The sequence below is a fragment of the Drosophila novamexicana genome, unplaced genomic scaffold, assembly GCF_003285875.2.
Source record: "Drosophila novamexicana strain 15010-1031.04,08,12 unplaced genomic scaffold, DnovRS2.1 tig00004555-arrow-pilon, whole genome shotgun sequence".
NCBI lineage: Eukaryota > Metazoa > Arthropoda > Insecta > Diptera > Drosophilidae > Drosophila > Drosophila novamexicana.
In genome coordinates, this window is record NW_020825052.1 from 2,693,312 (window position 1) to 2,720,844 (window position 27,533).

The 27,533-nt window shown below is 44.7% G+C and overlaps 4 protein-coding genes across 10 annotated transcripts; 3 read left to right on the forward strand and 1 right to left on the reverse strand.

The window, feature by feature from the left end:
• The first annotated feature begins 794 nt into the window (after positions 1–794).
• LOC115770153 (dual specificity protein phosphatase PHS1-like) lies at positions 795–10,080 on the forward strand. 3 transcript variants are annotated; one of them, XM_030715304.1, is made up of 4 exons: positions 795–1,120; positions 7,786–7,853; positions 8,884–9,000; positions 9,062–10,080. In XM_030715304.1, the coding sequence occupies exons 2-4, from the start codon at positions 7,833–7,835 to the stop codon at positions 10,019–10,021; spliced, it is 1,098 nt and encodes a 365-aa protein (XP_030571164.1). In that variant the 5' UTR covers positions 795–1,120; positions 7,786–7,832; the 3' UTR covers positions 10,022–10,080. The 3 variants fall into 3 exon arrangements, with proteins under 3 accessions (XP_030571164.1, XP_030571163.1, XP_030571165.1); XM_030715303.1 differs by lacking the exons at positions 795–1,120; positions 7,786–7,853 and adding an exon at positions 8,506–8,568; XM_030715305.1 differs by lacking the exons at positions 795–1,120; positions 7,786–7,853 and adding an exon at positions 8,699–8,823.
• A 30-nt stretch (positions 10,081–10,110) lies between these two features.
• On the forward strand, positions 10,111–11,801 carry LOC115770154. The gene is made up of 3 exons (XM_030715307.1): positions 10,111–10,700; positions 10,762–10,957; positions 11,022–11,801. The coding sequence occupies exons 1-3, from the start codon at positions 10,130–10,132 to the stop codon at positions 11,050–11,052; spliced, it is 798 nt and encodes a 265-aa protein (XP_030571167.1). The 5' UTR covers positions 10,111–10,129; the 3' UTR covers positions 11,053–11,801.
• Positions 11,802–13,164: 1,363 nt separating this feature from the next.
• Positions 13,165–27,430, reverse strand: LOC115770270 (speract receptor). Of its 4 annotated transcripts, XM_030715491.1 has the most exons (17): positions 27,262–27,430; positions 18,675–19,364; positions 18,300–18,609; positions 17,991–18,241; positions 17,795–17,866; positions 17,582–17,727; positions 17,363–17,522; positions 17,283–17,288; positions 17,109–17,199; positions 16,851–17,038; positions 16,334–16,552; positions 16,176–16,280; positions 16,043–16,114; positions 15,773–15,947; positions 15,050–15,720; positions 14,334–14,983; positions 13,165–14,280 (listed from the first exon to the last, which is right to left on the reverse strand). In XM_030715491.1, the coding sequence occupies exons 2-17, from the start codon at positions 19,089–19,091 to the stop codon at positions 14,085–14,087; spliced, it is 3,729 nt and encodes a 1,242-aa protein (XP_030571351.1). In that variant the 5' UTR covers positions 19,092–19,364; positions 27,262–27,430; the 3' UTR covers positions 13,165–14,084. The 4 variants fall into 4 exon arrangements, with proteins under 4 accessions (XP_030571351.1, XP_030571353.1, XP_030571354.1 ...); XM_030715493.1 differs by lacking the exon at positions 27,262–27,430 and having other exon boundaries at positions 16,334–16,513; positions 18,675–19,447; XM_030715494.1 differs by lacking the exons at positions 17,283–17,288; positions 27,262–27,430 and having other exon boundaries at positions 16,334–16,513; positions 18,675–19,447.
• Positions 21,634–22,656, forward strand: LOC115770271 (pancreatic lipase-related protein 3). Of its 2 annotated transcripts, none has more exons than XM_030715495.1 (3): positions 21,634–21,685; positions 21,746–21,866; positions 21,924–22,656. In XM_030715495.1, exons 1-3 carry the CDS (start codon positions 21,643–21,645, stop codon positions 22,630–22,632), a joined length of 873 nt encoding a protein of 290 aa, XP_030571355.1. In that variant the 5' UTR covers positions 21,634–21,642; the 3' UTR covers positions 22,633–22,656. The 2 variants fall into 2 exon arrangements, with proteins under 2 accessions (XP_030571355.1, XP_030571356.1); XM_030715496.1 differs by having other exon boundaries at positions 21,638–21,685; positions 21,749–21,866.
• Positions 27,431–27,533: the final 103 nt, after the last annotated feature.

Below are 27,533 nucleotides of genomic sequence, written 5' to 3' on the forward strand. Positions count from 1 at the left end.
ATATAGAGTTATATTATTATGTGTGAACAATAAGAAAACAAAAAGAAATTGTGGCCAAGCCCAAAAGCGTTGACATTACCATGAGCACTAAGTATGTGTGCACATGTACATATCTGGTAATAACCTCAGGCTCCTTTTTTGGGGCACCGAGTCTTCCAAAACAAATACCAAAACGGGAGTCGCACGCGATGAGTCGACAACTGCAACTGTGGATCATGGCTGCGCGTCGAGCGACGGCTCAATTGTCCGGCCGATTGCCTTCAACGCCCGCTTGTCAGCCAGCCAGGTGTGACGGCTCTCTTACCTCACTGTGCGCCTAGTCCAAATGCCGTGATTATATAACCATGCAAGAGTTTGAGTTGAGTCGTTGCCGAGTCGAGTCATTTCAGTTGGCGCGCTTCTGATGTGGATGGGCAGTGCGCATGCCCAGATTCTGGTGCTTCATTCATGGCTCTCGGCTGGCATTTTCACTCAGTTTGCCCAGAGTCCAGGTCTGGTTGCGTTAAGATTTTGTCTCAGTTTTGGTCTCAGTCTGTGACCAGCGTTTGAGGCGTATTGCCGCTGCGGCTATTCGGGGACTCAGCTCTTTTTTGGTTTTATTCTCGCGCCGTTGTTGCGGTTGGACTTTGTTATTTTGTTGTTGCTACTTCGTTGGTTTTTCCAACCGCCCGCTCGCTCCCTTTCGATACACACCGTTTTTCTCAGCTGCAAAGCGCAGCATAAGATATAATTAAACAGACCCAAACATATTAACTGTCAGCTATTTGCCAGTTAAACGGCATTTCAAACGGAAAAATTCTAAAAGTGGCAACAAAATTAAACTAAAACAAAAAAAAAAAACAAAAAATTAAGTTCAAACATAATTTTACGCTTCGGTCAACGCGTCAGCAGCTCTCGGGCGCCGGAGTCACAGTCTCTGACGCTGGCGTCCGTTAAGTCCTCGCGCCGTGTGTGATATAACAAGAGCCGTAAAGGTGCGACATCTTCTCCTCTTCCCGCGTCAGCAATCAGTAGGTGCTCTAGGTTCTCTAGGTGCTCATGGAGCAGTGAACGTGGACATCAGGTTGCCTCGAGACAGCAGCAGGAACAGCCGCAGCATTAGCATTTGTTGCAAACTAAGGTATGTAGCGCCTCCTTCTTGGTAACTGCTTAAATATTGACTCCCTTGGGGCTAATTCAGCTGCTCCTCAACTCGAACATTTGGGGCATTAATGCAAACGTAAATGGTTAGATGCCGAACTTGGAGGCACATGTGGGGCATTAATGCAAACGTAAATGCGTATATTATTATAATGCAGGATGGCGTAATTTGCAGTTAATTTTTTGTCGGTGGTTTCTACGAAAAGCTGGCTGCACGCAACTTTGAAATTAGCGTAGCCCAGCACTCTCCTTTGAGTAGAATCGCCATCGAAATGCGCTTCGCCACACGCCACACGCGTCGTATGAGTAATGTGTTTGGCCATGTCACAACCATCGTACCCCTATGTGTCTGTGTGTGTGTGTTTGTGTTTTGGATTGTAATTTGCTGTGGGTCTAAATTGGTGTGAAAATGCCACCAAACGTGCCATACATTTGACTTCTGCTCTGCAAAAGCCCATTCCAAGACACTCGACCAACCAAAGGCGCTTTCACAGCTGAGCGAGGCATTCATTTTAGATGACAATGATTGGGGATTGCTGATTGCCGATTGCCGGAGAACGTCGACTGAATGCATGAATTGAATTCACATGCTCCCTGCTTAGCTGCAAATTTACTCGTTTCCCATTCAGTTAACACACATATATATATGCATATTTACTCAAGGACAAGTAAATATTTCCCCCAAATAAATGAGGTGTGGGAGTTGTGAGAAATCGGATATGAAATAAATTGGCGCGTGAAGGACATGCTTTGCTATCTCTAGCTTTTAAGCGGGTGTGGCATTATTGTTTTCGACAGATTTTGAGGTAGCTTTGCCAAATTTGGATGGAAACTATCGATAAGCGCCGTAGATCTAGCGATAAATATAGATTTTGTTGCTTACGACTATTGTGAACGCGGGAAATCACGAAAAATCGATTAGCTCTTGAGATCGATAACTATAGATTTAGCTTACGTCTACTGTGTACATAACAAATCGTAAGATATCGATTAGCACTTAAGATCGATAAATATAGATTTTTCTAACGACCTTTTTAGACGTGGCTCTTGAGATCGATAGGGATATACGACCTACTCCCACAGTAAACGTATAAAATCGTGATAAATCGATTAGCTCTGAAAATCGATAAATATCGATCTTGCTTACGACCTTGCGACCTCGATAACTATCAAGTTTGCCTACGACCACTGCGAACGTGGCAAATCTCGAAGAATCGAGTAGCTCTTAGGATCGATTAGAATTTACGACCTCTAGAAATAGCTCTTAAGATCGAAATGTATAACACAGTCGATTACCTTTCATTCTCTGAGTCCATGCGTTCGACGACTTTTTGTGTGGGCATTCGTAAAGGGTATAGAATATAAAAAATCTCGTTTATATAAAGGTTGCTGTTCCCAACAATTAACTTAACAAATATATTTTATGAGACCGGAAAGGAGCTACCCGTTTGCCTGCCTGCCTTTCCGTCTGCCATATGCACTGAGCCCTTATACCTCCTTTGGCCATTATCATTGTGTATAAATATAACGAGCTCAATTAATTATCGCGCAATTTCCCTTGTTGCAAACAAAATGTAAGCAGTTTTTGTCATTGTCATCGTGATTTCATATGCAAGCCCAAGCCAGATTTCCCGACTCATTTGCGGCATTAAAATTAATTATTTAGATGAAGCACTTTTTACTGGAAAAGTAAACCTGCAAAGTTTCCATTTCATTTCATAGCTGGTAGCCGACACGTAAGTGAGCCCTGCTCTTGTCCCAGCTGTTTTTGTATTGACCCTGGACATTCATGCGCCATCCGCCCACCTCCAGTTGTCCTTTCGTGTGCTCCCCGTTCCAGGCGTGTTTAAGGAGCACAATTAGCTGGAACTGGCAAGTGGCTGGGATGGAATGCAGAAGCATGCGGTTAATTAACTGGCGGCATTTGCCCAAAGCAAACTCAAAATCCAACATGGACAGAGATGTGGGCTGACCAGGGTCCGTGAACCACATTCAGGGCAGCTTCTGGTCAGCATTTAAGATTGCTTTGCGCGCCATTTTTTGTGTTTGTTCAGGATTCCCGGTTGTTTACATAACTTTGACCGGACGCCGTTGGCATTGTAATAAATCCTCCGAAAGCAATTGGACCGATCTAAAGCACATGAAATCAGCAGTTTCTTCACAGTCCCCCACTTTAGCCAGTTTCCAGCGTCTGATTGCCGTTCGCTTGTATGCTAATAAACTATTTTATGACGGCCCGTACAGGATGCCGGCTGCCGGCTGCCGGCTTGGCGTCTTATCGGCATCGCTTACACTTTTTATACCCTGTACCCTGTACAAATAAAATGGGTACAAGAAGGTATCCTGGTTTGGTAGCTGGCAGAACCCATGCATAATCTTCTCCATCAACATATTATGTCCTCACGTTTGGAATATAAGTTCTTGTATATTCATAAGCTGCTTGTATATCACATCTCCTGTTCTCCGAAATCCTTATGCTTGCCTCGGAGTAACATAAAATTTGGGTTGTACTTCTCATCCAGCTCAGATCGAGATAGTCCATAGCTGTATACAGGGCGTCTTTTAGTCGTACATTCTCACTTGTTTATCCTGCGTCAGTCCATTGACTTATCTTGACATTTGCCTAGCCTCAGACAAAGCGGCGCTGTTGTCCGTGCCCACATCGAGGTTTTGCCCAAAAAGTACTTTGTTTCCTTTGGGTTTTTAGCTGGTTAGTTCTTGGCTCGTTCATTGGCAGGCCCTTGAGCTTGTCTAAAACTGCCAGCTAGCAGCGAAATAAAAGAAAAGAAAACCTAATCGGCCGCATTCATCCTACTAAGCGTGTGTGTGTGTGGGCATTTTCCGATTGTGTGTGCTCCTTGTTGTTTTCTTAAGGTTCACAGGCCGCCGGGGCTGACATTTATTACAACACTTTGCACAGTTCGTTGAGCTCTGGGCAAACAATTGAAATGCCCTATTCGGGACCGAGTCACACGCGCAGTTTCGTAGGCCCCATGTGTGCCTAGGCAAAGGCCCCAACCCGTGGAAATCCTAAAGCCAGCTCCAATAAATCGCACCACAGTCAGAACCGCTTCGTGCCGCTTGCATGTATTTATTTTATTGCTAAAGTTAAATGTCTAAGCGGCATAATTGACTGCCCGTTGGGCTCTGACTGTGTCGAGCAGTATCCATGACGGAGTCGGAGACATAACCTCGCGACACGCCACGGGCGACATGGCTGGTTCTTGTTTTTGCAATTATTGACCGGGCGGCAAGGCCACAAGCTCGACTAATTTATGGCAACTGGTTTTTCATTCGGGCAACATTGAATTACACGGCTAACCATTAGAAACGTATAACAAAAATAATAAAAGCAACAATAGAAGAAAATAACTATTTGATAATGACAATAAAAGCAACGATAACATTTATTTCGATTGTCGCAGTCGGAAATGACAGACTAGCTTATACCCTGGCTGTGCGAACTGGCTGTGCGGGTCAATAGATAGACTCCCATTGGAAGGATATCGATTGAGCTTATTGCTCTGATCAAGAAGAATGATGCTTCATTCTGGCTGTTTTATAAGTTTACTGAAAACTATTATACACTATGTATGGGTTCTGGGTAGAGTAGGGTGCGGATCTTATTTGCTAGGGGCAGGAGCCCAAAATATACAATTGGAAAAAAGCCTGAGCTCGACGCTTTAGCCCGATCTGGCATGAAACAAAAGACATATACTTAGTCTCATTTTGTTTCAAGAATTCATTCACTTTAAGAGGGGTTTGGTTAATAGATAAGTTCAAATGGGGCTTCTCTATCAATTAGTTGCACAGATAGCTCGAAAGATGGATGAGATTATCTCCAATGTTCGGATTCTGGGCACTATCTGTCGTAGCAATTGCTGGTGCTTTACAGCTACCAAATTTTGTATAGCTCTAGGGTATCTATTGCATAAAATGCTCCATTTGTATCTATTTTTTTGTATCTAACATCTCCTGTAGGTGATAAAAAGCGCCTGAAAATGAATTCATTTCGATCAAAATGCCTTGCCAATTGGTAAAGTGAAAAAATTGGCAGCAGACTTGTGACAAACAGATACCTGACTAGGAAATACCCTGTTCTTCTATGTAATTGTAATTCATCCACGTATTTTCGATCATTTTCAAAATTGGTATGTCGCTGTGCGAATTTCGATAACTCGATACAAATCGATGTCCAAATCCTGTTTTTGAACAATTTTCTTAGACCTTAGAGGCAAGAGTCAAATTTGACATGTAGGTTCTCATTAAGTATATGTATACAGACGAAGTACATATCATTTACCCAAGCTTAAACTTGGCTTTGGAAGAAGGTGCAGAATATTTGCACTTCGAGCATTTCCGACTAGATCTCTCTTGTTCTTCATTTAAAAAGTTAATTCATTTCGATAGTGGTAAAAAACTCTTTTGCATAGAGTAGTTATCTTTTGGCCCAACTACATTATACCCCATTTCCCATTTTCAGTGGGTGAAAAAAAATCTACATTTGGCTGCCCGAAGCGTTTCTAGGTGGAGGTAGGGCTGACAGTCCGGCGGCCGAAATACCATTTCCGTGTTAATATGGCGAACATGGTGCCAAAGTTTTTCCCTAAAATTAAAACTGGCCATAAATTTAAATGTTGTTTCCGCTGCGCCTAAAGGTATACGCTGTTTTTTTCAACTGGTTTTCGTTTTGGCAAACAACCGAACCAGTTGATATTATTGATTTTGTTTAATGTGCTGAAAAAGACACGAATTGATCAACAAATAAAGGGACGGAGTGTAAGAGGGTACAATAAAGTAATATGTTTAATTCCTTAGAGAAGAATTTTAAAGGGAAGACTATCCAATTCGCATATTATTTTAAATATTAACCGAATAAATTTACACTATTTCTTGCGTCAGCTTACAAAGTTGACAAGGAACCAAACCCAACTGCATCTGCATAGAGCTGTGATTCTTTAAATGAATTATTTAAAAGCTTCTGTAACGCGCCTTGACAAATATTCAGAGCTTAAATATGGCATCAAACTGTGCATATAAATTAAAGCACAAGGTTCTAGCGAAATATTGGTGCGAACGGGAAAGAGTATTAATAATGCCTAAGAAACCTTGAGGAAAAGAATAAATCTTGGAAAAATAAAGAAAAGATATTCGAGAATATACATATATATATGACAAATATTACTAGTTAATAATGTTAATGTTTCCCAGATCTACGGCTTCATTCTTAGTAACGGACGGACATACGCGGCTAGTTCTACCCCCTTTCCCCCTTTTAAAAGGATTCAGCGCTTGTAAAACTCGTTGGGTAAATGTGCTGTGAAATTGTCGAAATGTGTGGGTCCTAAAGCTGTTTGACCAGCGGATGAGCCATTACATAAGCTGTGTGGACAGCAGCTCAAAAGCACACACACATCCAGAAATCAATTGAATTGAGTGTCGCTTGGCATGCCAAATGCTTGGATGCCACCCACTGGGCGCGGCGGGGGGGCGTTCTCTATATTTAGACCGAGTTTGAGGCGTTCTCTTGAAATTCATGTTGGCGTTGCGGCAAAGGAACTAACCAGCCACTTGTCAGATCAATTACCTGCGATGGCACCTGCTCAAGAGTTGACTGCGATAATTTTAGTAATTTCTGCCTGGTTTGGGGCTGTGGCGGGGGCGTTGGTTCACTTTTGTTGAAAAGGCAGCTGTTACGACAGGTAACGTGCCAAACGTGCCGTATCTTGGTGCCATCTTTTTGTCAGTCTGCGGTCAGGTGACAGTTGTTATGAAATTCATGCAAGCGCCACTTTTGCTCCAACTTGAAACTTATGTAAATGTGGTTGATTCTATTATAAAAGTAAATGTTCAGGGACAGGCTCTCGAGCGGGACGTGGGTGGCGGCAGGGGTGGGCGTGGCATTATGAGCAGAGCCTCTGCCTCTGAGTTGCATAAGTCAAGGCTTAGCAGGCCAAGCGGCGTCTTGACTTTGTGATGAGCAAGCTTTTGTTTTCATGCCTGAATGAAAGACGGGGCCAAGTGAGGCAACCAACTGTTGCAACGGGGCATAATCTAGGCCTTGCCTACTTCTGGGGGCCACACGAACATCGCACATCACGAAATGCTCAGTTGCCAAATATGAACTTTGGCATTCAGTTCCAATCGTAATGAGCTGCATGCCCCAACAATACTATGCCGCTGCTTTTACTATGTGCCCCGGTTTGGCTGTCCGTCTGCCTGTCTGTCTGTCTGTCTGTCTTACAGTGTGCCTAACCCACTAATGAGTTGCAACAAAGGCAGCGACGTCAAGGATTGTTTACTTCCGCAACGGATGCGATGCTTTTGCCATTGTCTGCGTCTAGGCCACGTTTGTCTATCCGTGGAGAAGACCCGGCTCTGCTGCTCGACTGCTCCTTGGGCTGTGTTTCTGGTTGTGCTGCAGGTGAGGGTACTTGTTGGCAGCGATGAGGCCATGACAGTCGCAACAGCTGCCACTTGCACTTTCATCAGGGGCAGAAACAACAATATATGCAAACGAAACGGGGCTTTGGTCGTCGTGCTTGTCGCCTCCGCATTAGCCTTCACATGGAATTCGCCCTGAACTTGTCAAATAAAAGTTTCTCTCGATTTATATTTGTTTTTTTTTTCTTTTTATACTTGCAGGCTTTGACAATTGAAGAAGGTTGACTGCCACATTTAAATGAGGAAACATGGGGAATGGTATGAACAAGGTAAGAGTTATGCATGCTGCCAAACTGAACGGAACCGAACGAAGTTCAAATCAAGAGAATTGACAGAAATGCCATTGTAATAATAAAAACCCAATGCCAATTCATTGCATTTTACAATACATAATAACAAAAGGTTGGATTGCAAGCGCTGCTTTTTCTGTACTCTGAACCTAATGAAAATGGCTTGGCATCTTCGACCCCATATAGTATGCAATATATATAAACTTGGTCAGAATCAACAATCGAATTGACATAATCATGTCGGTTTCTTTGTCCGTGAAAGTGCTAGAGATTGGGGAATTCTTAAAGAACGATAGCTGGATAGCTCAGGCTCAGACCTGCCTACTTATCCTGTCATATGTAACCAAATCCAAAAGCCGATTTGGTCAGTTTGCGCACCCTGGAGTGTCTCCGCGCTTGAACCTATGAAGCTACTTACTGTCGCCGCCGTGTCCAGTAAAAAACTGCGTTAGCTTGTAGTTAATTTCTCATTTCCGTCTCCGAATTCATTGCTCCAGATTGGAAAATAGTTTGTATGTCCCTCCGGATGACGTACATAAAGGCAGGATTGTCCATCGCTCGGATCGTCTGAGAGTCCTATGATTCTTCATACCTGGATCAATTGCAATCTAAAGACCTCATCGTTGTTCCAAGACCGACGACTGGGATGCCCGTGTGTGTATGTGTGAAAGAAATTTGCATCGTTAGTTCGGCGGTGAGTGCAGGGTATCTTCAAGTCGGGCGCTCCCGAGTAGAGCGCACTCTTGCTTGTTTCAACATAGTGTGCATTAAGGGTCGACCCTGAGAGTTAGTTGTCAAGGCTAGTTGCCTGTAGCAACAACAAATAGACAACAAATAAGCTTTTGTATTTTCAAATAAACAAATCCAATCGTGTATATAAAACAGTAAGGCCTTCAATCGGCTTTTTGTTTTTACCATAATTAACGAGATGAATTGGCATATGGGAAATGTAAACAGTCGTTTCCTATGATAATTCTGTTTTATTAAACGTGTTCCTTTTGCTTGACAGGTCTTGCCGGGACTATATGTGGGCAATTACCGCGACTCCAAAGATTATCAGCAGCTGGAGAAGTTCAAAATCTCTCACATTATAGCCATACATGACAGTCCAAGGCGTCTGCTGCCGGTATGCCCTGCCCCAGCTTGAGCCAACTAATTTGTTTCTAACTAATGGGGTCCACTTTCAGGACAAGCACTATCTGTGCGTTATGGCCTCGGATACGCCGGATCAGAATTTGTCACAATACTTTTCGGTGTGCAACGACTTCATTCACGCAGCTCGGCTACGCGAGGGCAACGTGCTGATCCACTGTCTGGCCGGGATGTCCCGCTCGGTGACCGTCGCCGTGGCTTATATAATGACGGCTACGCATCTGAACTGGAAAGAGGCGTTGAAGGTGGTGCGCGCTGGTCGCGCCGTGGCCAATCCCAACACGGGCTTTCAAAACCAGCTGCTGGAGTTCGAGCAATATAAGCTGGCCGATGAGCGACGGCGGCTGAGAGAGCGTTTCCCGTCGTCGGCGCTGGAGCAGCTTGATCGAATCAAGTGTGGACTGGCGTTGGATAACTATCAGGAGCTGTTGCAGAATAGAGATATATGCGAGGGCAATTGCTCTCGCGGCGAAAAGTGTCCCACAGGTGATAGCATACCCACTTACGCAATTGGCGGCTTCTCCATTACCGGCCGTGAGGCTTCAGGCTCGGGCAATGCCCAAGTCCGGCAAAATGTTGCCTACACTCTTAGGTTCATCGTTGACAAGTGGAAGAACAGAACATTTGAGCAGCTGAGCAGTGAAGAGATCTCGGTGTCCGACCTGGAGTCGGAGCGTGAGACAGACCTTGATACCGATCATGACGACTCAAACGGCATATCCAGCAGCAGCTCGGGCGAAGAGCTTATGCCCAATGTGGTCTACTACAATGCAGACGCAAACGTTGGCCGCTTTGTCAACAACCTGGACGAGAATGCAAAGGAAGAAGAGCGGCACAGCCCCTACACGGCTCACATGAAAAGATTGGCAAAAAAGTTCGAGGAAGAGCAGCGATCCGCCACGGCCCCTAGGCAGAAGGCCGCCGACTCCGCTAGTCAGACGCCTCGCCAAACTCCAGTCAAGCGGACGCCCAGAAAACCGGAGATCAAGCGCTAATTTTTCGATCTAACTTTTAAATCTAGTCTAATAAAATGTTTGACCGGCTTTTGTCACTGAAACTTTGCCCCATTCTGTGCTTGTTCGTTTCCATTAGGCGTCTGCAACATGGACCCCACCAAGGGACTGTTCCGACGTCGGCCGTCGACCGCTTCCACCACACATTCCAGGACACGCGCCCAGTCCTCCAATGCCAACACGCACTCATCCTCAAGTACTTTGGGCGTCAGCAGCGCTGCCGGAGGCGTTGTTGTGGCTGCCCAGTCCTGCCCCACATCGCCCAAGCACTCGCCTCTGCAGCGCCGTTCGGTAGGTAATGAGCGTATTCCCGAGGATGAGATTGCCTACCAGCAGCCAGCCTCGACTCTGACCCCCACTACCTCCAGCGAGGCAGCAGAGTATGCGGCAGCCATCGAGGATGCACGGAGGGAACAGCGCCAGCAGCAGCAGCAGCTCCAACTACAACGTTCGCCCTCGCGCTACAGCTACAAGTCAGGCGGCAGGGTTAATTCTATGAGTGGAACGGGCCAGGGCAACACAGCCGGAAGTCAGAAGGAGGCGCCAGCCGCCGCGGGGAACGTGGGGAATGGAAGCTCACAGCTGCAGCGCAGCGCCAGCACCGTGAGCGGCTTCGGCGTGCGACCCCGCAGCAGTCCGGCGGGCCTACATGCCTATACGGGTAAATGTTTGCACTTGCACCTTGACGAGCCGAGCTAAGATCGTATTTGAATTGTTGCTAGGCTCGGTGCCCTCATCTGTCCACGGATCGCGGGTCGATCTGCGCGAGATTGACAAGGGTTCGGCTATCTACTTGGGCTGCTCGGCACCGCGTGCCTCAACTTTGTCGATCGCGTCGTCGCGTGGCTCATCGGGCGGCTCGGCGCCACCTACACCATGCCACACACCTCCTTCCAGCCCACGGCACGGTATCCGAAGGTGGGTGGAGCGATAGCTCATGCTGGCATAATCGACTCAACAAAGCTCTCTCTCATCCCAACAGATCGACCAGCCTGGCGAAAAAGCCCAGATGAAGTTCTGACCGCAGCGCAATCGAGTCGACGACTATTTTTATACAGCAGGACAAGCACAATCCTCTGGAATGTGTCTGTGCTCTATACACCTTCATCGATTGGAACACCTTGGATGGCTTAACCTGAACTTTTGGCTATAACTAGACTTTCGGCATCAACTTGGGAAAATAGGGTATGCAAAGGACAGCCTGCAGCTGCATATAAATATGTAGATTTTCCTATACGAGCAAGCTTTAAATTTTCGATGAAGGGAACAAATCTTAACTATTGGATGTTACCCCAAAGCCTATTTGTCACTTGGAAAAAATTGTCATCAGGCGCTGATGAAACCAACTTTCAGTGAGTCCATTTAACGAAAAGCAACTAGAATTGGAATTTCGTACCAGATTCATCCATCATTCTGATGAACGGCAATCGAAAGGAGCCAAAGAGTTCACTTTCTAAATGATCACTATATATATCACTATATATATTATTATGTAGGATAATTCTATCGTCCACGAATCGCTAGTTACTTTTTTAACTTAATGCTATTGGAAACCTACAAATCGCTGGCTTTAGCTTAGAATTGAGCATTCGTCAATTGAAGGGTGCAAAGCGAATTAATCAAAACTCGAAAAGAGACAAGATGAAATATTTATAAAATTGTTGACATACTATTTTTTCAGAGACGCATTTAACAAATACTGACATATACATATATATATATATTTACAGATATATATATATATATATAGTGCGAATTTACGTGTATATGTATTTATAATTATAAACAACATTTGTTATTAGTGCTCGCAAAAAAAGCACTGCTCCATTTGTTAGTTTTGTACCGAATCGAGCCGCCGACAAATGCTTCTGGCAGTCGTACAATAATCGAGAACTACATTGTTATATAAACAATGAGAGATATATTATATTATATTATATATGACAGACATTATAAATGCATATTTTGAGTAGATTTGTCGTTGCAACCATTTTGATAGAAAAAAAAAAACCAAAATGAACGCATCATATACAATACATACAATCATGCCTAGAATGAATTGTATGTGAGATTGTTATTTAGTAAATTGTTGAATTGTGTAGAATTGTATAAACAAAGTTTATTAACAGACCACCAATAAAAAGCACACGCATACGCATACAAATGGTTTACAGATATATATATATATATATAAGAAGAAGAGAAGGATTTTTGAAGTTATGAAATTTCATGTTATGCACTGAAGTGCGCTTTAAAGCTTGTGGCTTATCAAATTAACAAAACTATATAAACTAACGAAACACAAATACATATAAATACATACATATATCTAGCAATACTAAGTTCAAACAAAAGCAATCAAATTGAAATTCCCTATTAGAGATTATACATTATATAATACGTACTTATACAAGCAATTTAAAATTTTTGCAAGCTGGCTTTCGCAAGAGTTTAGAGAGAATAAGGAGAATAAGGGCCCACAAATTAAAAGCCCAAATGAAATGCACAAATTGGTTTTAAACTCAAATATAACAATAAAGAAAACACGTTAAGTTTGAAAATTATAAATATAAAAATATATGATATATATATAGCGAAAGTGTCTTCAAGACCACAAGAAAATTTGAAATAAATTCGCCATTTAAAAAAATCCACACACGGCTGTTTTTCCAAAACTACAAACCGGTTTTTAAACGAACCCGCTGAAAGCCGTAACTCCAAAATATATTTTAGAAAAAGCTTTGAATCGGGTAAGTACACCAAAAAACAATACAACCTAACTCTCCGTTAAGCCTTATGTTTAATATACCGATTTCTTTCAGCATATTTTACTTTCCATAATTTCTTAGTTTCAATCAAAGCGCAGGCGATATTTTTGCTACTAGGCAAATATGAAAACAACATTATGCTTGTTTAAAATTTATGTAATAATAGTCTCCTCAAAAATCCTATATAGAAATAGGTCAACATTTCCTAACCCCATATCGAGGTAAAATCTCATCCGATTTCCACGAAATTTGGCTCTTTATTATAAGTATATTTTATACGTACCAGGGGCAAGACCGGGGTATGCCCGCTTGTATAAAATATTTCAACAAATAATAATTTACACAGCTTAAAATTAAAACAAGTAAGAGTGCTCTAGTCGGGAGTGCCCGACTAGGAGATACCCTGAACCTTCTTCTAACACATGTAACTCGAGCTACGAGTAGGGCGAGGAGAGGAGGTTTCTATCAAATTAAATATTAACAATTCTAGAAGCTACATGTCAAATTTTGTGACTGTCAATTAAAACCTAGGAAATTTTCTCATAAACAGGATATCGACATCAATTTTTATCGATTGCTTGGAAACAGGACAAGTTATTGATTATCGGACAACACACCCCTTCTGCTCGGGCACTAGGAGAACCTACGCTTAAAAGTCTTTAGCTCTTACAGGTTCTGGAATCGATGCGTTCATAGACGGACGGACAGACAGACGAACGGACAGACAGACGGAGGAACATAGCTAGATTGACTCAGCTAGTGAGTTGCTTCCTTCTCCCTGTTACATACATTTGCACAAAACCATTTTCGTTCAGGGCTAAAAAAAAAATAATAGGACAAGGTTTGAGCGATTCATATACACATCTATGAATATATTCGTGACTCGTTCGAACCGTGCATCGAATCGTCAATAAGTTTTTGTTCGGGTTTACAGACATCATGTTGATCATATGATATATCAATATACTGTTTTAAATTTAAGATTAAGCTACTGTCTAAACTAGCGTATTATTTTGTATACAACGACTAGATTTGTAATCACTCTCACAATATGCTGATACTACGAATTGCACATATATAGCATACCTTGATTTCCGTCTGCGGATCCAGCAAATAGGCCTAGGATGTACTTTGTATGCACGCATATGATTAAGAGGGGACATTATGCACCCACTGACAACACTTAAAGCAACTGACAAGAGCTGAACACCACAACAATAATACTTGGCTAAAGATACTGACAACATATTCTAATAATGTGATTTCTTCGATCCGACTTAGACTTCAACGTGATTCATCAGCAGCGGCGTGTTAACCGTCGGATAGGAGAACGGCCGCCGCTTTTGCTGCTGCGGGTCAAGCTGTTCGATGCTTTGGCAGGATAGAGTTGACTCCTCGTAGCGGGAGTGTGTCGAGCCACCGGAGGAACGACGTAGGCCCGTGTAGGAGTCCACCTCCAGCAAGGCCTCGTCACTGGAAACGACATGGTTATTATTGCTCAGTCATAGTCTAGCCCATTGGCAAACCTGTGATATCGATGATGCTCCAGCATGTTTCCGGCTGCAAAGCGCAGCTTCTTGGGCGACTCAAGGCTGGAGGATCGAGTCAGTGAGTTTCGCGGCAGGTTCTTTTGCTTCAGCGAGGAGCGTATTCCACAGTCGTTAGCCTGCTCCTGGGCCTGCTTAATGGTGCCCTGGATGAACTTGTTAAGGGCCCGCGAACCGCGCCGTTGGGAGCGTTCATAAGTGCGACGCACACGTGCCTCATCATCCTCGCCCATTAGCCAGTAGGTGCGCTGCTCTCCCTTACCCTTCATCGAGATCATGCCGCGTTCTTGGCATTGATAGCCACCCAGTCGCTCCAGCAGTTGCCGACACTGCCAGCTGCAGTGAATCTTGAGCGGCACTCCGCTCGACTCCATGCGCGACGCCGTGTTGACCGTATCCCCAAAGAGGCAGTAACGCGGCATCTTTAGTCCCACGACGCCCGCGCAAACGGGACCTGAGTGGATGCCGATGCGAAGCAATAGGCGATTGGTGGGTCGATGACGGATCTTAAACTCGGACACGGCGCTGAGCAGGTGCAGTGACATAGTGGCAATCTCCGCGGCGTGCAGATCTCCGTTGCGCAGGGGCAGACCAGATACGACCATGTAGGCATCGCCAATGGTCTCAACCTGTTGCCAAAGGACATTTGTAAGGTGATAGTACATTCCTTATTAGTCACAGAGGTTGAAACTCACTTTGTATACATCGTAATGCCCGATGATAGAATCGAAACAGGTGTAGAGATCATTAAGGAAGTCCACCACTTGGAGGGGCGAGCTCTCCGCAGACATGGCCGTGAAACCGACAATATCGCTAAAATATATGGTGACTTGTTCGTAGTGCTCGGGGTCCACTTTAAGGCCCTTCTTTAGCTGGTCGGCCACACAGCGCGGCAGCATCTCATGCAGCAAGGCATCAGTCTTCTTCTTTTCCTCCTGCAACTGATCCGTGCGATCGTCCACGAGGGCTTCCAAATTGTTGGCATACTTTTCCATCATGGCCATCATGTTGTCGAAGATGTTAGGTCTCATTCCCTTGCGCAGCGGCCTTAACTTGGCGCGTATTGCCTTGAACTCAGGGCGATCCTCGGGACGCTCGGCCCAGCACTCGCGCAGACACTCACTGACGCAATCGAAGGCGGTCTCGAGTGGCTGCAGCGAGGGTCGATAAGGATGGACTTGATCCTGTGGCTGCATAACCTTCTGCAGGCACTGCATTGGTGTCAGACCGGTCTCCCCAAACGGGCCGCGCCGTACATGCATTTCGTAAAGTATTATGGCAAACGAGTAGGCATCGCCGCGCTGTGTGCCCATCACCATCGAGGAAGGGCCCTGCCTCAAAAGCTCTGGGGCTCGGTAGAGCAGCTCTGGAAGAAACTACGTAACTATCACATCGCATAAATGCACGCACGAACTCACTGAGACACTTGGCCGACATATGCTGCATGTCCGTAGAGTTGTCCTCGATGCCCTGCTTGAAAGCAAACAAACCAAAGTCCGTCAACTTGACCACCCAACGCGAGTCCACCAGGCAATTGGATGTGCACAGCGAGCCATGGAATCGGATGGGTGACTCGTGTAAGTAGATGACGCCCTGCGGAAGCCAGAAGTTTGGGGTCAGACAAACACATACTCGTTGAATGAACGGGAGGGGATGCCATTAGTATAATGTTACACAACAGCACTCACGCGTATAATGTCCGCCACCATGGAGGCAATGAACATGTTGTCCAGCTTGACATCCTCATTCTCCAGTATGTCCTGCAAAATTAGGGGCGGTTAGTCTTGGCGTTCGCTCTGGCAGATAGATCCAGCAACCAACCTTAAGGCTGCCACGAGTGCAATACTCGCTGATGATGCAGATGTTGGGTGGTTCCGTGCAGGCACCGATAAATGCGCATATGTTGTCGTGGCGGGCGTCCCTCAGCTAGTTGTGAGTTGAAGTTAGATCTGAAGGAATCCGAAGATACAATTGCTTACCAGCTTCAGCTCCTTCTTCATCTCCCTTGTTATGTCCACGCTCTTCTTGCGCACCTTCTTGATAGAATATAGTTGACCCTTATACAGTCCAATCGGCGTGAAGATTGTCGTGTAGCGAAAGTCTGCATCAGGATTGGAGCTGAGACTAACCTGGCTGGTGCGGATTAGAGGATGGGTTGACTGCGAAGGAAGACGACGCGGCAATTGATTTATGAAATGCTGTCAAACATGCAAACATGGCAGGATAGACGCTTAGACAAAAAGTCGCATCGAATATAGTTAAAAAATGTCTATGTAAATGAAAAGGATCATGATTTCTTATGCACATTCACTTCAGTCTAAACCTTTTACAATCCACACAATGTTGTCGGAAATACGCCCCACATAAAAGGCACTTTGTTGTCAGTAATAACCCTTTAAATAGCCAATGCACTTATTCATAGTCAATTTCCTTGACTGTCAGCATCATTAATTTAACTGTCAGTAAATTCGAAAGACAAGTTTGTGTGTGACTCACTCGGGTTTGTTTTTGGCTCTGTTGCTCCCGCTCGTTGTCATGGATCTGAACTTCGCGAAAGTCAATCTTCCACAGCAGGCTGTCCAGCTCCTGCTCGTAGCGCCAGTTGCGATAGAGAACCAGCGAAACAAGACCTAGCAAGAGCAGCGCACCCCCAGCAATGCCTGCAGATATTTCGCCAGTATAATCTAGAGTTTAAGGAATGCGCTTATTTAAAGGAAAGCTAGTGAAGGAAGCTAGGAAGTGTAATTAACTTACTGACGCACTTCTCGCCACCGAAACCGCAACGTGGAGCAGCCGCAGGACGCAGCCCACCCACCCAGTCGATGTTGCGATACAAATTCAGATCCTACAGTAGGGATGGACATGGGATATGAGTACAAAAAAAGTAAAAGCGGTTATATGTGGGAATGCTCTAACAAAAACCCTTACCTGCATCTGAAGGGCAAGCGTAAAAATGCAAAAGTAGCTTTCATAAAAAACGTGGCAGAGCACACACAAGGATTACTCACCGGCAAGGCCTCGCTGCTGCTGTTGGTGCTCTTGTGGCTGAAGGTGCCTGCGGGCAGTAGACCCAATACCGTCTGGTTGCGACTGTTACGGATTGTTCCTCTCGCTAATACTGTGTAGTTGCCGGCGGCGTCTCCATTTTCGTCAATATACACATGATAACTATACGCCGTGTGTGATAAGAATCAGAGCAGATTCATACGTGTGCCTAGGCTACTCACCCCATGGCGCTCAGATAGCGCGAGCCCTTGATAGCCGCCACAATGAGGCTGCCATTCCTGGGCCTTCCTCCTGACTTCAAGACGGACAACAAGGCATTGGCATAGAGATGCACGGCATCATAGAGATAGGCTGCCTCAGCGCTTATCTTCGAGCGAATGGAAAGGAAAACATGTTAATGGGAACCGAGCCGAATGGGAGAGCTTCGGACTAACCTGCTTCGCGCCGCCAAAAAGACCCAGTGGATTGGGAAAATTGAATGGCGGTCGTTCCATGTATTTGTTAACCTAGACGAGGGCGAAACAGAGAACGCAAACAATTGGTTATGCTGTGTGTAAGGAGACGACCGCATTTACTGAAGCGGATGCATCGCATCAATCAGCAGGCAAAATGACTGTCCCATGAACTTACCTCGTTGGCGAATGTGGCAAAGGAAACGGGCGCTGTGGGTACTATGCCAAGATATGACTGAAATGCTTGCGCTGCCAGCGGTTCGACATTCTCCATCAGCAGGCCTCGGAGATACTTTTCTGGCTTGGCCGGCTCATACTGCTCAATGTCAATGCCCACTACGAAATAGTCGCCACGGGAAAGAAGACCTTTCTGCTGTAGACTAACCATCAGACCCACATGTTCGTAGTAGTGACCGAGAACTAGGTAGACTACGACAAAGAATTAGAATTCAAATTTTCATCGATATCTGTGAATATCCCTGCTTACTACGTGTATTCGCATGGGTTTCTTCCACGAGCGTGTCGAACGGATTGGCCATAAATCCATGATGGTAAATAGTGTTCCAGGTGCGAATGTCACGGACACTGACACCCGCGCCACTCAGCGTGTTGAGTATGGTCTCCGCCACGGGCTGATACTGACTGCTGGCATCGTCCAGATAGAGAAAACTCACCTGAGTCCAGTTGAAGGCCAACAGTAGCGCCACCACCGACTTGGAGATCTGTGTGTCCGGGGGTCGTGTTCTGGCGAACGTCGGAAAATCTATTTTATTGGAAGGATCTCGATGTGTACAGTACTGTCGGGATTAAATTAGGAATTAAAACATTTATCGAATAATTGATTTACGGACTTTACACTCACATAGGATATCATAGGCAGATTAAAGGCCGCCGCCATGCGTCCCTCGTGAACGCAAGTCTCTTGCGGTCCAATATAAGCGGCCACCTGCTGCGTCCATAGTGCTGCCGTCTGTCGTATGCTGGCGACCTCGTCCCCGTAGGTCTCGGCCACAACAAACTCGAGTGAGTGGCCCAGGGCGCCCAATTTGCCAGCATTGACTTGCTCCACGGCCAGAGAGATGGCGCCCGAAATGGTGATGCCTGGTCGCTGATAGTCCAGATTTCCCGGCCGACGTTGCGAGCCCGTAAGATAGCCCAGAGTAAAGACCTCCGCATGGCAAGAAGCCGACTGGTACAAGCAGAGCAGCAAAAACAATAGGCCAGGATGGCGTCGAATATGTAGACTGGTTGGCAGGAAGGCGATACGGGGTGTACTCATTACGCGCCACGAGGGTTGCGTGAAATTGGCTTCAGCCGGCAGTGAGAAGTGAGTTTCTTGAGGATGTTTGTCGCTTCGTTTAATTTAATTGGACTTGGATAGCTGGAGTGGAGGCAGTAGATCCTGTGCTGGCAGTCTGGCAGTAGTAAGATGGTCCTTTGGCGTGTTGCAACATTTTTGTGAAACTCACAGCTGTAACAACAGCTCCTTCGCCCTCTTGTTGTCAATTACATTCACTCGATGGCCGTCGCTCTGCTACCCCCAGCGTTTGTCCTGTGTGAGACATCAAGGCTTTTAGTTCTTGTCATATTGTGTTGCATATTTTACAGCAGCCTTGCTGGGGTTGGTTATTAAAAGGCGTTTCTCGGGAGTAACACTTAAATGTTATAATTTGATATATTCCCCTGCAGATATTCAATAGAAAGTATCGTATGTCCCACTCGAAGTTGGTCAGTAATTGATTGATATACGTGGTTGACTCCTGGCACCCTATCTTATTCGTACTGCATAAGGTCTCAACGCGAACTCCAGCCACATTTGAGCAAACAACGCGCAAAGTAATAAAACTTTCATAAGAAATTCCGTCACATCTAAAATGATTTCCACTCTTTCACAGCATAGAAAAAAGCACATGTGGAATCAATGATAGTCGCCCCAGTCCACAAAATGTCTTTGTTTGGATTGTGCCCGACTGGAAGACTTTTCTGATTGCTCCATTCACGCGCCCTTCTGCAGCTGTGTATGACTTTTGGCTTTTTTGCGTTTTCGGCTGGGTTGGTTTTACCCGGCGTATGTGTGATATTCGCCAAACCTTCGCACTTGCTGCAGCTATCATAGATATCAGAGTAATTTATTATGTTGAATCGCTTTCAGCCACTTCAAAGTTTGCACACGCGGCAAATTGAGCGTCCCTTTGATCGGGCTTTTATTTCCATCCCCCGTACACGCTGATTGGCTGCATCCGTCCCTGGGGTATGCTACACTTCTCTCACTTGGCTTATTACAATGCCACTTTAACTTACTCACACAGGCACGCAAATACTCCCACACACACCTCACACACTCACGACATGTCTCGCAGCCTGTCACACTACATCAGTGCATTCCATGCGTGGTGGAATGCTTTTATGCTGCTGACAAGCTTTAATGCAGGTGACAAAACGCACTTAAATGCAAAAACGTAATACTACATTTTAAGAAAAGAACAGGATTGATCTCTCTAGAGTATTGTGTTTAAATAGTCTGATGCTGCTTACATATAACGAAGAGAGTAGAGCACCTTTAAGGGCAAGTTCAGTCCAGATATCTTTTTAAACAAAAACTCCATTCTATGGCAGCTATACAATATAATAGTCCAATCCGGACTCCAGCTGTACGAAACGTTGGCTTTAAAGCTGAGCGAATCGTTAGAACAGAAACAGAATTTCGTTACACAAAAAACTACCTTTTAATTGCTTTAATTGCAGAAATTCCAATCGCTTCAGGCAGCCACATATCGATGTGGCACATAGGGATTTGCATAACCTATTTATACTTACAGTTAACAGGGTATACAAAAAAAAAACTGACACGCACTGCCCCGCCCACCTTACGAACAAAATGTTAAGCCTGGTTATAAATTGCCCGGGCCTGGCATCATTTAATAAGAGGCGCTTTTCCATAAATCTAGCGTGAGCTTCACATCGCCTGACGTGCCCATTGAGCCGGCAAGCGGAGCGCCTGAGCTGGTGGCAAATGGGCGTTAGTTCCATGGTGTTTGGTTAATTGATGCCCGTTTGGCAACGCCGCCGCGTGTACTTGACAGACAATTTTGCAAACAATTTATCTGCGCCGTTAACGCTTCGCTGAGAGCTGTGGCAACATTTTCGCTTCAAGCTCCCGTCTGGTTAGCCTGACCCAAAAAGGCTGGATTATGATAGACATTGTACGATGGATGAATGAATGCATAAGCCTGCAGAAGCACAAGCTTTGGGCTCATTAAAAGACTTGACCATCACCAGATGTGGGTCAATATCCTTGATGAGCTGTGTGGGAGTGTCCGCATCTGTGCAAACTCTGCGTGGCTGTCAAATGTTGCCTCTCCGGCTGACATTGATGCAACGCCATGAGGCAGCTGCACTCTAATTGCAGCAATTCCAGGTGGCAGGGCCCGTCGAGCTGTCTGACTTTAACGAGTAAAGTGCTTTGAATCCAACACGACTTCAAGTTGATCTGTCAAGCAATTAAATGCAATTCAATGCAAATACATCGAATGGCACGGTGGCTTGATTAATTTGACAAACTACAACAAGCCCATAAATAACAATTTGTGTCGCAATCAAAACAAACCAAACGCCTGTCAAATGCTGAAAGCCCAGACAGCCAGCGTCCAGGTGTCGTTCATGCGCAGTGGCTTCTAATGTGTCACGGCTGAGATATTTTTGATTAGGCGCGCTTATCGTCAATTGACACGATAATCTAATCAGTTCTTTGCCGCACAGCAATCGACGGTCCGCGGAATGCCTGGGGTTGACCGCCTTCAGTTGATTGGAAAATGCGTTTCATCGAGGTAATGCCTTTTTGCCTACTGCTGGCTGCCGCCGCAATCGCTTCAGGTGAGTAAATTAATGCCAATCAGACCATGGACAGACTTAGGCAACACTCAAGTTCTTTAGAAGATGCCGCTGCGCCAGGATATCTGCTTTATACACGTCGCAATGGAAACACACCACAACATATCGATCCGGAGGTGGAATCACTGCTGCGCTCCTCCTTCTATGCGCTGGAACCTATTGTGTAAGTCGTAGACGAAACTTGACCAGAATCCCGTTTGAAAATTTATTCCATCTCTAGAGTATCCATCCCCCGCTTGTCGGGCAACAGCTCGACAACAGTTGGCGAAGAGCACTTGAAACTAGCATCCGCTCTGCTGGAACGAGAGGCTTGCAATGTGTTTGCCGTTGACCTGGCTGAGGGCCAGAGCGAGTCGGATATTGTGGCCAGCGTGAGTGGGCTGCTAATCCTACTGCAGCGACAGTTCGATGTGCCGCTGCGGCAGCAGCAGCTGGTGGGCTTTGGCGAGGGTGCACATTTGTCCGGCGCCGTGGCTGATCAGGTGCAGCAGCAGCTGGGCGAGCAGGTGCCACGAATCACAGCATTGGATCCCAGCGGGGACTGCGACAAGCTCGAGCATAGGCTCTCAGCGGAAGATGCATGCCTCGTTGAGGTCATGCACACCAATGGCAATGGACTGGGCACCATGGCGCGACTAGGTGACGTGGACTATTATCCAAACGGGGGGCAACAGCAGCCTGGCTGCAGTGTCACACCAGACCCGGATGCCTGCTCGCATGAACGAGCTCTAGACCTGGCGGCCGAAATGTGGTCAACAGCGAACGACTTCGTTGGTGCCCTATGCAGCTCCCAGGAGGACATGAGTGCACAGAACTGCCGTTGGTCCTCGCAGCGTATGGGCGTTGAGGCAACTGCGGGCATCTTTTTTCTAGAGACACGGAGCAGCTTCCCCTTCGGCAGGGGCGCCTACCACATAGGGTTCTTGTAAGGCAGAACAATAAAGGCGAACCCAGCAAATAAGAGAAAGACATTGTCTCTGGTCATTAATCACGAGTTCAGGGGGATGTTTACCAGTATCGATGGGCGTCAGGCGTCCGATACATTCATTACTTCAAAATCAATTTTAAGGCTTCTGCTCAAAGTTTGACGCACGTGACACACATATTGCGTATACGCCGGGCAGGCATCTGCCTCGTATCCTGTCCTTCCGTTCGCATCTTTCAAAAAGTTGTCAGCTTTGCCTTTGTTAAAAATATGTCTAGATAAAGTCTTTTTTGCCATGCCGAAAGTTATTCAAAAGAGCAATTCGTGGGTAAAGGGAATAATAATCCAATCGAGCGCTTTAAAATTCACAGAGATTTATGGATTGAAAGTCTAGTCAAAATGGATGAAGAGTCCTTATAATATTCTTGCGTCCTCTTCTTGTTGTTGCTACTGCGCATTTTTGCGATATATTAAAGTGGAATTCCTTTGTTCAGCTATGTGTTGACTTATTCTTGCAGCGGCACGACAACGGCAACACGTCGAAATAGGGATAAGGGGAAGTTGCTGGATGTCCTTGCCAGCAGCTTCGCCCTCCCTTTGACGCCCACAGCGTGCGTGTCAGTTGAAAGTCAAGCTAAAGCGAAACTGTCACAAATTGCATTTAAATTGCGCTGCACTTGAGTTTATCCCACGGATGTCGGATGTGTCACCATGCGGAAGACAGCGCAGGGAGCGCAGTGTGTCTATTGTAAAGCCAATTCGTGGAAGCAACTGATAACGTTTCATATATTTGGTTAATATAGTGATTATGATATATTTATGATAGATTGTGAGATCGTAAAACCCAATTGCTTTTGGTGTGACGCCTTTTCGAATAACAAACAATAATTGGTGGATAATGATTGATGATCAGGTGAAAACTGGAAATGAAAAGTTTTCCCCACAAAGTTTTCTCCAGCTAATTGCGGTTTCATTAACAGTTACAGCACAATCAACGGCAACCACTTTCGTTGACTTCCGCTCACACAACTACACAGACAAACTGCGTATCTGTGTGTGTGCAGTTGAAGTGGCGCCTCTTAAAGCTGCAGCCGAAGCGGGTTAAGCGGGCATCAACTCAGTTGTTAGCCAGCTTAAGATCTTAATTTGACTATTTTCCTGTGCTTGGCACTTAAATCTCTGTTTCGCTTAGAGTTTTCTCGACAGCCCATAAAATAAATGCACCCACACAGCACGACAAGCCAATCAGGCCTGGTTGGTGGCCCATTAGAGGCCGCTGCGTTTCCATGCCAGGCACACAGAATCCCTGGTAATTTTTGCCATTGTTTTCCTGTGGCTTTGGCCTCGGCATTAGTCGGCCTCTCCATAAAATATTACCATTACACACACGCGCACATTTGCCCAACGAGAAATGATATCGCCACAATTTCATTTCGTTAAATTTCTTTTGTTTTTTCCTTTTGACTTCTTCAAGTTTTCTTTTTGTAATGTTAATGAATGTCGAACCCAACTTTAGTTGATAAGGAAAATTGGTCTAACATTAAAACCATTCGGCGACATCCCTATGCAATTCTAGACTCGCGGGTGTGTCAGGTCTTAAACGACACCTGCGCCTAACTCAACCGCTGAGTGACTATACCTTTTGCCACCCTGTATTTCTTGAGTATGCAAAACGGGTATGCCAATGATGTGTTACGATAAGTTCAATAGATACAAATTATTAGAATAAATTTGGTGCTAGGAGTCAAGATAAACTCTCTACTGAAGGTTCCCGGTTGAAATATTTATAATAATAATAATAATAATAATAATAATAATAATAATAATAATAATAATAATAATAACAATAATAATAATAATAATAATAATAATAATAATAATAATAATAATAATAATAATAATAATAATAATAATATTGATTATGATAATCATAATAATATTGAAAACCCCACTAATAAAATGTCTAATAATAAAAAAAACTATAACAATAAAAACATAACAATAATCATAATTTTGTTAATTCGTTTAATTATGGTATGAAGTAGTCGGGTATTTTTCCATTTGTTTTTCTTTGTATATTTTTTGTCGTAAATTGGCGAATTTACTTTTATGGCTATGTTAATTTTTATGTCAACGTTTTTATGGGATGCCATTGGAATAGCCCGCCGCCTCATGCCATACACCTGCCCTTACACCTGCATTTACACCTGCCCTTACACCTGCCACCAAGCCTCCAGTTTGAAACTGTGCCACTGAGTGAGGCTTTTGCATGCCTGTTGTTGCTGCTGTGGGTGGCGAGTGTGTTAAACGAAATGCTTGTGATAAGCGATGAGTGGCAAGCAGAGTGCAACATATGTCAGGTGTGCTTGTGGAAGTGTCGTACACACACACACACAAACACACACGCACAGCCACAGGCCGCAGATAATGTCCGGGTGTCTGTTTTGCATTTTAGCCGTGATAAGACAGGGGGCGGGCATATGACTGATTGAAAATCCATCTACATACGAATTTAATTAAATTCACATGTGTGGCCATGTCAGAGGTGCGATAACAGGTGCTAGCCGTGGGTGGTTGGGCTGCGGAGCTGCGGGCGAGCCCGGTTCACTGTTCACTGTTAGAGAGTGATTTGCGGGTAATTTGCGAGCAATTTTTATGCTGCACACGCATTAGCATGTCGGACCACTTAATCAGCATAATCTCTTGGCCCACATTTCGCTAATCAGCATTATTAATTTTATTTGCATACTCACGTACTCACTCATATGTACATTGGTATTTATTTAAATTTAATGTCTAAGACGTGATAAGGATATGTCGCGGACGTCTGACACTTATCGTGGACGCTTCAAAGTGCGCAATAAAAACTTTCCACGCGCTTTCAACGCCATCTGCCTCGTGCGTTGCTTTGGCTTTGGCTAACAGCCATTGCCATTCATCATATTCGCAAAGCTCGCTGAGAACAACAAAAACAACACAGCTGTCAATATGCCGTTGAGTGTGGTCAGTGACAGAAATGCAAAACGCGCGCTTGCATGTCGTGCCGCTTACCAACACTAACAACAATAACAGCAATGACAGCAACAACCGCAACAACAGCAATGACAGCAACAACAGCAACGGCAGAAACGGGTCTGACAGCGGGTCAGCACTCCCACTGCTGCGCCCACCCTCTCTGCCCACATATTTTTTGATCACATTTTAAGAAATGCCGTCAGTCGCAGCATGCTTATGATGCTGCTCTGCTGGCGCCGCTGCCAGCGTCACTGCCACCGGCAATGTACACACACAGGCATGCCCCGCCGCCACGCGCCATGGCCTGCAACTGAGACTGACTCATTTTGGGGCTCGCGTAAAATTAATTTGAATTGTGGAACAAAAAAAAATTGAATTGCATTGTAAGCTTTGGATTGTACGTTTTTTTATTTATTTTTTTTTTAGCTTTTGCCTCGGCAGCAGCTGTTGACATTGTTATTGTTGTTTTTATGACGCTTATCAATTATATTCTTGTTGCATGGGAAATTTATTTAAATAATCGTCGAGTGCGGTGTTGTTGTTGCTACGTGCAATTGCATAAGAATTCTCTATACGTGCATTTATGTATTTGTCAATGGGCTCTTGTGGGTTCAATTGAAAGTGGGAGGGGGGGCATCGGAAATACATATATGTATAGGATTAAGCGCTTACGACTGCATTTGCGCGCGAATGCTAATTGGATTTTCGATTTCCAATTGTCATACACTTATAACTTAGCAAATTGCATATGCTTGCATGTATGCATATATGCATGTGTTTAAGTACAAGTATGTTCCATTAAGTGGTCACTTACCGTACCATATGCACACATGCACACACACACGTACATAGAAATGTGGATATTGGTGTGGGCAAGTAAGGAATCATGGAGTCATTCTAACGGAAATTGCGTCGGTGTATGAAATAGGCCATAAAACATGGCTCCTAACTTCATTGTGAACTTTTTCTATTAATTTTATGCACATGCCCGCACACTTACACACATTTCAAAATACTTATGTATGTTTTCATTGTTGTTGCTGTTGTTGTTGGCGTGTTGTTTAAAATTTTGTCACGTTCTGTGTGGCAAAGCAAAGCGATTTCAACAAAAATTGCACGCACTCAAACGTACGCATAAAATTGAACGGCCCATGCGAAAACTAGATATTCTGTTTTCATTATTTGCAACGAAACACTCGAGTGCGCGATGGCGCGATAATTTATTAGTCCTACATTTTTGACATACTGTGCTGATCTCTTCTGGTCCATCAGACGTCATTCAGTCGCTTCTTTCTGCACTGTTGCAGCGCCAATTCGGTGCCCCAATCAATTTATAAACACAATTTTCAATTACACCCCGATCGCGCGGACAGAAATTAAAACAAAAACACATTTGCTGACAGACACCTGTTGCTAAAAAAAACGACCCGCCAACATTTGCGAACGTCTGAGGCTAGAGATGTTGAGCATGCAAAAGAGATATTAGGAGTTGCGGTCCGAATATTTGCCAAATTATAGAAACATGGCACGCGCGACTTTATTTTGTTTTGGTAAATTTAAAATGTGTAACAGTTGCAAATGTTTTGGGGCTGTGACATTTGATGCGAGCAACACTTACACACTCCACCACAACCGACAATTTCAACCGACAAATCCACACTGAACAGAGCGGCACATTCTAATTGGACTCGAGATGTATGGTCACACTCGCATCGGGTTAAGCTGCCGCGACTATCGTTTTGAAATCGATAGCTTATTGAAATGGATTTATTTACATTTTGTAAAATGTGTGCAATCTATATTTATAATATATATGAACACATGTAGTTTTTGAAAAACTTGAATTAGTACAAACTTTTTTTATATCGTAACATTTTTTTTGTTTTTCCT